Raw genomic sequence first — 10360 nt, 5'->3', positions numbered from 1 at the left:
TCTGGGAAGACGTGATTCAAGAATTTTATGAAGACACCGAACTCCTGGCATAAAAGAAAAACTTCGTTGGTCCAAAAGTTGAATTCTCAAAAAAGAAATTAATTGTTTCGTATACTGAAAGTTAGTGGGACGATAGTGCGAAAGACCGTGGGAATCACGCAGTATTGGGGATATATGTTTCCCCAAATTGGGACAATTTTTTCGTAGATGGGGGCGAAATTTTTGCATAAGGGACTTGGTGGTGAATCTTCATAAATTTGGGAATTTTCTGGGATTTTTTTAGAAATTGGTTAGGTGTAATAAATCATTTTATTTCTACATTATTAAAAAAGATACACAGCGAATCGGCAACATTAGAAAAGAAAAATTTGCTCCTCCTTATTCCACGGCATATACTAGGATGTAAATGCAGCATTTAGGCAAGAAACGGACACAGGACTTTATTTTGGTAGTGCAAGTGCTAACATAATTTCCCAATATGTCTGTATATATATATATATATATATATATATATATATATATATATATATATATATATATATATATATATATATATATATATATATATATATATATATATATATATATATATATATATATATATATATATATATATATATATATATATATATATATATATATATGTATATATATAAAGGGTGATTCTTTTGAGGTTAGGATTTTCATGCATTAGCATTTGACAGATCACGTGGGATTTCAGACATGGTGTCAAAGAGAAAGATGCTCAGTATGCTTTGACATTTCATCATGAATAGACTTACGATCTGCCACAACGTCGAATTTTCAGTGAATGGGCCCTAGAAAAGTTGGCAGAAAATCCGCTTTTTTATCGACAAATTTTGTTCAGCGATGAGGCTCATTTCTGGTTGAATGACTACGTAAATAAGCAAAATTGCCGCATTTGGAGCGAAGAGCAACCAGAAGCCGTTCAAGAACTGCCCATGCATCCCGAAAAATGTACTGTTTGGTGTGGTTTGTACGCTGGTGGAATCATTGGACCGTATTTTTTCAAAGATGCTGTTGGACGCAACGTTACGGTGAATGGCGATCGCTATCGTTCGATGCTAACAAACTTTTTGTTGCCAAAAATGGAAGAACTGAACTTGGTTGACATGTGGTTTCAACAAGATGGCGCTACATGCCACACAGCTCGCGATTCTATGGCCATTTTGAGGGAAAACTTCGGAGAACAATTCATCTCAAGAAATGGACCGGTAAGTTGGCCACCAAGATCATGCGATTTGACGCCTTTAGACTATTTTTTGTGGGGCTACGTCAAGTCTAAAGTCTACAGAAATAAGCCAGCAACTATTCCAGCTTTGGAAGACAACATTTCCGAAGAAATTCGGGCTATTCCGGCCGAAATGCTCGAAAAAGTTGCCCAAAATTGGACTTTCCGAATGGACCACCTAAGACGCAGCCGCGGTCAACATTTAAATGAAATTATCTTCAAAAAGTAAATGTCATGGACCAATCTAACGTTTCAAATAAAGAACCGATGAGATTTTGCAAATTTTATGCGTTTTTTTTTTTAAAAAAGTTATCAAGCTCTTAACAAATCACCCTTTACTAGGATGTAAATGCAGCATTTAGGCAAGAAACGGACACAGGACTTTATTTTGGTAGTTTAAGTGCTAACATAATTTCCCAATATATATATATGTATATATATATATATATATATATATATATATATATATATATATATATATATATATATATATATATATATATATATATATATATATATATATATATATATATATATATATATATATATATATATATATATATATATATATATATATATATATATATATATATATATATATATATATATATATATATATATATATATATATATATATATATATATATATATATATATATATATATATATATATATATATATATATATATATATATATATATATATATATATATATATATATATATATATATATATATATAAGGAACGAAGGTGGTTGACCTTCATATTGCAATTCTGAAAAATTGCTTGGGGATTTTGTGAGGAATTCAAATATAATTTGGGGACGAAAGAGTCCCAAATTGGGGGCAAGAGCCAGGAAAATACCGAGCTGGAATCATGACTGAGCCAGGGCTGCCAATAAAATTTCAAGAAACATCGTCACTTTTTCCCGAAAAAATCGTCATAGTCGTTACTTCTATTTTAAAAATCGTCAAAAATCTCTAATATTAAAACAAACTAATTAACTCAGTTTTGTATAAAAATAACATAATAAAAACAATTTTATGATTTAAGTTTTTATTTACAAATAAAAATAAAGATCTTTAATATTTACGTGGTTGACCTTCATATTGAAATTCTGAAAAATTGACTGGGGATTTTGTGAGGAATTAAAATATATTTTAGGGACGAAAGAGTCCCAATTTGGGGACAAAAGCTAGGAAAATACCGAGCTGAAATCATGACTGAGCCAGGGCTGCCAATAAAATTTTAAGAAAAATCGTCACTTTTTCCCGAAAAAATCGTCATAGTCGTTACTTCTATTTTAAAAATCGTCAAAAAATCTCTAATATTAAAACAAACTAATTAACTCAGTTTTGTATAAAAATAACATAATAAAAACAGTTTTATGATTTAAGTTTTTATTTACAAATAAAAATAAAGATCTTTAATATTTACGTCTATAATCGGGCAACGATCTTCGACAATTTGATCAAAAACTCTTATTGATTGACTCTCAAATTAAGAGGTAAAATTTTCTGTATAAATAAAATTTTAACAAAATCTTCTATAGAAATAAAATGTTGAAGAAATTTTCTATAGAAATTGAATTTTGCAAAGATTTGTTTAGAAATAAAATTTTGCAAGATTTTACTATAAAAAAAAAAACAAGTAAGTAAAGTCTAAAGTCGGGCGGGGCCGATTATTATTATCCCCTGCACCACTTTGTAGATCTAAATTTTCGATACCATATCACATCCGTCAAATGTGTTGGGGGCTATATATAAATGTTTGTCCCAAATACATACATTTAAATATCACTCGATTTGGACAGAATTTGATAGACTTCTACAAAATCTATAGACTCAAAATTTAAGTCGTCTAATGCACTAGGGTGGAACACAATGTTAGTAAAAAATATGGGAAACATTTAAATCTGAAGCAATTTTAAGGAAACTTCGCAAAAGTTTATTTATGATTTATCGCTCGATATATATGTATTAGAAGTTTAGGAAAATTAGAGTCATTTTTACAACTTTTCGACTAAGCAGTGGCGATTTTACAAGGAAAATGTTGGTCGAAATCAGAAAAACATATATATGCGAGCTAAATCTAAGTCTGAACCGATGTCAACCAAATTTGGCACGCATAGCTACAATGCTAATTCTACTCCCTGTGCAAATTTTCAACTAAATCGGAGCTAAAAATTGGCCTCTGTGATCATATGAGTGTAAATCGGGCGAAAGCTATATATGGGAGATATATCTAAATCTGAACCGATTTCAACCAAATTTGGCACGTATAGCTACAATGCTAATTCTACTCCCTGTGCAAAATTTCAAATAAATCGGAGTTAAAAATTGGCCTCTGTGGGCAAATGAGTGTAAATCGGGCGAAAGCTATATATGGGAGCTATATCTAATTCTGAACCGATTTGGCTGATATTTTGCAAGTTTTTTGAGACTCATAAAATATTCGGATGTACGGAATTTGAGGAAGATCGGTTGATATACACGCCAATTATGACCAAATCGGTGAAAAATATATATGGCAGCTATATCTAAATCTGAACCGATTTTTTCCAAAATCAATAGGGATCGTCTTTGAGCCGAAACAGGACCCTATACCAAATTTTAGGACAATCGGACTTAAACTGCGAGCTGTACGTTGTACACAAAAATACATCAACAGACAGACGGACAGACAGACAGACAGACGGACGGACATCGCTAAATCGACTCAGAATTTAATTCTAAGACGATCGGTATACTAAACGATGGGTCTCAGACTTTTCCTTCTTGGCGTTACATACAAGTGCACAAACTTATTATACCCTGTACCACAGTAATGGTGAAGGGTATAAATATGGGAAACATTTAAATCTGAAGCAATTTTAAGTAAACTTCGCAAAAGTTTATTTATGATTTATCGCTCGATATATATGTATTAGAAGCTTAGGAAAATTAGAGCCATTTTTACAATTTTTCGACTAAGCAGTGGCGATTTAACAAGGAAAATTTTGGTATTTTGACCATTTTTGTCGAAATCAGAAAAACATATATATGGGAGCTATATCTAAATCTGAACCGATTTCAATCAAATTTAGCACTCATGACTATATTACTAATTGTACTCCTAGTGCAAAATTTCTACCAAATTGGGCCAAAACTCTTAACTTCTGGGGCCATATAAGTCCATATCGGGCGAAAAATTTATATGGAAGCTATATCTAAATCTGAACCGATTTCAATCAAATTTGGCACACATGACTATAATACTAATTGTACTCCTAGTGCAAAATTTCAACCAAATTCGGCCAAAAATCTGGCTTCTGGGGCCATATAATTCCATATCGGGTGAAAAATTTATATGGAAGCTATAACTAAATCTGAACCGATTTCAATCATATTTGGTACACATGACTATAATACTAATTGTACTCCTTGTGCAAAATTTCTAGATAATCGGGATAAAACTCTGGCTTTTGGGTCCATATAAGTGCATATCGGGCGAAAGATATATATGGGAGCTATATCTAAATCTGAATCGATTTCAACCAAATTTGGCACGCATAGCTACAGTGCTAAATCTACACTCTGTGCAAAATTTCAACAAAATTGGGCCAAAACTCTGGCATTTAGGACCATATTAGTCCATATCGGGCGAAAGATATATATGGGAGCTATATCTAAATCTGAACCGATTTCAATCAAATTTTGCACACTTGACTATACTACTAATTGTACTCCTAGTGCAAAATTTCAACCAAATTCGGCCACAAATCTGGATTTTGAGGCCATATAAGTCCATATCGGGCGAAAGATATATGGACCGACGGACAGACGGACATGGTTATATAGACTCAGGGACCCACCCTGAGCATTATTGCCAAAGACACCATGTGTCTATCTCGTCTCCTTCTAGGTGTTACAAACATATGCACTAACTTATAATACCCTGTTCCACAGTGTGGCGCAGGGTATAATACAATTTTGACAACGTTTTCTATGAAAATAAAATGTTCATAAAATTTTCTATGAAAAAAAATTTTTGACAAAATTTTCTATGAAAATAAAATTTTGATAAAATTTTCTATGAAAATATATTTTTTACAAAATTTTCTATAGAAATAAATTTTTTAACAAAATTTTCTATAGAAATAGAATTTTGACAAAAAATGCCTATAGAAATAAAATTTTGACAAAATTTTCTAAAGAAATAAAATGTTGAGGAAATTTTCTATAGAAATTTAATTTTGCAAAGATTTGTTTAGAAATAAAATTTTGCAAGATTTTACTATAAAAAAATAAAATTTTGACAACATTTTCTATGAAAATAAAATTTTGATAAAATTTTCTATGAGAATAAATTTTTGACAAAATATTCTATGAAAATAAAATTTTGATAAAATTTTCTATGAAAATATATATATTTTTGACAAAATTTTCTATAGAAATAAATTTTGTAACAAAATTTTCTATAGAAATAGAATTTTTACAAAATTTTCTATAGAAATAAAATTTTGACGAAATTTTCTATAGAAATAAAATTTTGACAACTTTTTCTGTAGAAATAAAATGTTAACAAAATTTTCTATAAATTCAATATAAAACATTTCTTTTGAATAAAACAAAAATGTTTTATATTCTAACCACAAAAACTTCAAAATGATTTTTTTTTATTCTGATAGATTGTTGGTAAAATTTTCTTCAAATTTTGGTGGTAGATTATTTTTGGCATGAGTGGCAACCGTGATACTAATACTGTAGATGTAAATTGAGGTATAGCTCCTACATGTCTGAAATTTCTAGAAATAACTCTTTATGCCTGGCTCTAAACGTGTAAACTAACTGCTTCTATACAAAATTTTTGAACGGAACTAATATCGTCAGTTTTGGGGCAAAGATCGGCATTTGCTATTTTTTGAGTAACAAATCGTCAAAATGCCACTAAATCGGCAATATTGGCAGCCCTGGACTGAGCACATGTGTTGTAACAAAATCTTCTATAGAAATAAAATGTTGAGGACATTTTCTATAGAAATTGAATTTTGCAAAGATTTGTTTAGAAATAAAATTTTGCAAGATTTTACTATAAAAAAATAAAATTTTGACAACATTTTCTATGAAAATAAAATTTTGATAAAATTTTCTATGAAAATAAATTTTTGACAAAATATTCTATGAAAATAAAATTTTGATAAAATTTTCTACGAAAATATATTTTTGACAAAATTTTCTATAGAAATAAATTTTTTAACAAAAATTTCTATAGAAATAGAATTTTGGCAATATTTTCTATAGAAATAAAATTTTTACAAAAAATGCCTATAGAAATAAACATTTTCTAAAGAAATAAAATTTTTACAAAATTTTCTATAAAAATAAAATTTTGACGAAATTTTCTAATATCGTCATTTTTGGTGCAAAAATCGGAAAAACGGCATTTGCTTTTTTTTGAGTAACAAATTGTCAAAATGCAGATAAATCGGCAAAATTGGCAGCCCTGGACTGAGCACATGTGTTGAAGGCACATTTGTGTCTAATGCAACATCCGACATCTCTACAACATAACATTTTTATTTTTCTTTTGTCAGTTAAAATCAAATGACTTACAGGTAAAATTTCAAGTTTATTTGAAAACGTATTAGACATAAAATACTACCCCCCAAAACGATCCATTCATTTACAATTTGTTTTATTAAATTGTATTAGATGTTAATATAAAAACGTATATATTAGTTTATTTACTTAAATGACATAACTTACAAAGGCATACAAAACATTGATACAATGTTGAGGACTTAGGGCTACTTAAAATAATATTTGAACTAAATTAACGACTTTTGAATTTGGCATCGACAACAAAACACGACACCATATTATTATCATCTTGTTGGTCTATTAGAGATATCTCAACCTTTGTGGGTACCTCTGGATGATGATTTTCAATGGGTAATACCAAATGATAGGTGACATCTTCATCCTTATACAGAGGACAATAGGCTCCATATAGAAGATTTGTACAAACATCACTTTTCGATGCTTCCAATACGAATGGAATTTCAACACCCAAAGTTGTGAATTTCACAACTGTTTTTAAATTCATAATTTCATTGCGATTGGCCACAAATTGTACAGTAAATTGTGATTCAGATCCCTTCCAAAGGTCACAAGGCATAGTCGAACAATTGTCCACTTGAACTGATAGAGGTAATGGGGCTTCATTGGAACCTACAATACATTTAAAAAAGGTAAATTAGTTAGTAATTAATGATACTTAATATAATTATATCTTTATATCATATACGAGTATTTTTGACCTACATTTTCTTACAGGTGTTTCTGCTGAAATTTCTTTAGTCAATACCATTAAGTAGATGGCCAAGAAAATTGTTGTTACTTTCATTAGATTACTCATATTGGATTGGTTAGTTTTGATTTTTTTTTTTGTTAATATTCAATATATTTTTATTGAAAGCACTTCCAGTTAGTTTGATTACTGAAAAGTATGTGAATACTTTCCTTTGGCTATTGCCAATATTTATACTAAACGCTAAAAGTACTTTTGTACTCGCTTATTTTACCGCTTATAATCTTATCGATCGAATAAACACACTTTCTAAAGTTGCAAAATATTCCCATGCACACTTCTCAGGATTTTGTTTTTTGGTTGATTGTTACTGCCCTAGATTGCTTATCAATTGACCATCATATCTACTACCCGTAGCATTCAGTTGTGAGGGTAAATTGCCTCTAAGCATGCTCGGTGCACTTGCACGGTTGCCGCTCGTGCCAAAAATAATTTTATTTCTATAGAAAATTTTGTCAAAAATTTTTTTTTTCTATAGAAAATTTTATCAAAATTTTATTTCTATAGAAAATTTTGTCTAAATTTTATTTGTATACAAAATTTTATCAACATTTTATTTCTATAAAAAATTTTGTGAAAATTTTATTTCTATAGAAAATTTTGTCAAAATTTTATTTCTATAGAAAATTTCTATAGAAAATCTTGTCTAAATTTTATTTGTATACAAAATTTTATCAAAATTTTATTTCTATAAAAAATTTTGTGAAAATTTTATTTCTATAGAAAATTTTGTGAAAATTTTATTTCTATAGAAAATTTTGTCAAAATTTTATTTCTATAGAAAATTTTGTCAAAATTTTATTTCTATAGAAAATTTTCTCAAAGTTTTATTTCTATATAAAATTTTGACAAAATTTTATTTCTATAGAAAATTTTGTCTAAATTTTATTTCTATACAAAATTTTGTAAAAATTTTATTTTCATAGAAAATGTTGTCAAAATTTTATTTCGATAGAAAATGTTGTAAAAATTTGATTTCTATAAAAATGTTTGCCAAAATTTGATTTTTATAAGGATTTTGTCAAAATTTTATTTCTATAGAAAATATTGTCAAAATTTTGTTTCTAAAAAATTTTGTCAAAATTTCATTTATACAGAAAATTTTGTCAAAATTTTGTTTCTGTAGAAAATTTTGTTAAAATTTGATTTCTATAGAAAGATCTGTCAAAATTTTATTTCTGTTGAAAATTTTGTCAAAATTTTACTTATATAAACATTTTTGTTAAAATTTTATTTCTATACAAAATTTTGTTAAAATTTTATTTCCATAGAATTTTTTTTTCAATATTTTATTTTTATAAAAAATTTTGTTAAAATGTTATTTTAATAGAAAATTTTATTTCCATTGAACATTTTGTCAAAATGCTTTCTCTATAAAAAATTTTGTCAAAATTGAATTTCTATAAGAATTTGGTCAAAATGTTGTCAAAATTTTATTTCCATAGAAAATGTTGTAAAAATTTTATTTCTATAGAAAATTTTGTCAAAATTTTATTTCTATAGAAAATTTTATCAAAATTTTATTTCTAAAGAAAATTTTGTCAAAATTTTATTTCTATAGAAAATTTTGTCTAAATTTTATTTCTATAGAAAATTTTATCAAAATTTTATTTCTATAGAAAATTTTGTCAAAATTTGATTTCTATAGAAAATTTTGTCTAAATTTTATTTCTATACAAAATTTTGTAAAAATTTTATTTCCGTACAAAATTTTTGTCAAAATTTTATTTTTATAGAAAATTTTGCCAAAATTTTTATTTCCATAGAAAATTTTGTCAAAATCTCATTTCTGTAGAACATTTTGCTACATTTTGCTATACAAAATTTTTTAAAAATTTTATTTCCATAGAAAATGTTGTCATAATTTTAATTCCATAGAACATTTTGTCAACATTTTATTTCTATAGAAAATTTTCTCAAAATTTGATTTCTATAAAAATTTTGTCAACATTTGATTTCTATAAGAATTTTGTCAAAATTTAATTTCTATAGGAAATATTGTCAAAATTTTATTTCTAAATAATTTTTGTCAAAATCTTATTTATACAGAAAATTTTATCAAAATTTTAGTTATATAAAAATTTTGTTTCTATTTCAAATTTTTATACCCTGCGCCACACTGTGGAACAGGGTATTATAAGTTAGTGCATATGTTTGTAACACCCAGAAGGAGACGAGATAGACACATGGTGTCTTTGGCAATAATGCTCAGGTTGTGTCCCTGAGTCGATATAACCATGTCCGTCTGTCCGTCTGTCCGTCCGTCCGTCCGTCCGTCCGTCTGTCTGTGAACACATTTTTGTGATCAAAGTCTAGGTCGCAATTTAAGTCCAATCAACTTAAAATTTGGCACATGTTCCTGCTTTGGGTCGGAATAGAACCCTATTGATTTTGGAAGAAATCGGTTCAGATTTAGATATAGCTCCCATATATATCTTTTGCCCGATATGGACTTATATGGCCCCAGAAGCCAGAGTTCAGGCCCAATTTGGTTGAAATTTTGCACATGGAGTACAATTAGTTGCGTAGTTAAGTGTGCTAAATTTTTTTGAAATCGGTTCAGATTTAGATATAGCTCCCATATATATCTTTCGTACGATATTGACTAATATGGTCCTAGAAGCCAGAGTTTTCGCCCAATTTGGTTGAAATTTTGCACTAGAAGTACAATTAGTAGTGTAGTCATGTGTGCCAAATTTGGTTGAAATCGGTTCATATTTAGATATAGCTCCCATATATATCTTTCGTCCGATATGG

At 28.2% G+C, this 10360-nt stretch overlaps 1 protein-coding gene across 1 annotated transcript; it reads right to left on the bottom strand.

The window, feature by feature from the left end:
- Positions 1 to 6954: 6954 nt before the first annotated feature.
- Positions 6955 to 7750, bottom strand: LOC142219694 (NPC intracellular cholesterol transporter 2-like). The gene is made up of 2 exons (XM_075288565.1): positions 7558 to 7750; positions 6955 to 7464 (listed from the first exon to the last, which is right to left on the bottom strand). Exons 1-2 carry the CDS (start codon positions 7649 to 7651, stop codon positions 7067 to 7069), a joined length of 492 nt encoding a protein of 163 aa, XP_075144680.1. The 5' UTR covers positions 7652 to 7750; the 3' UTR covers positions 6955 to 7066.
- Positions 7751 to 10360: the final 2610 nt, after the last annotated feature.

This window comes from Haematobia irritans, chromosome 1 (assembly GCF_050003625.1).
Source record: "Haematobia irritans isolate KBUSLIRL chromosome 1, ASM5000362v1, whole genome shotgun sequence".
Classification (NCBI taxonomy): domain Eukaryota; kingdom Metazoa; phylum Arthropoda; class Insecta; order Diptera; family Muscidae; genus Haematobia; species Haematobia irritans.
This window is presented reverse-complemented; position numbering and strand designations above follow the sequence as displayed.

Excerpts from the sequence above, each read along its gene's own strand:
- LOC142219694 (XM_075288565.1), bottom strand. The coding sequence starts at position 7,651 with ATGAGTAATCTAATGAAAGTAACAACAATTTTCTTGGCCATCTACTTA. Across the intron at positions 7,465-7,557 it reads AGAAACACCTGTAAGAAAAT|GTTCCAATGAAGCCCCATTA; the intron begins GTAGGTCAAAAA and ends AATGTATTGTAG.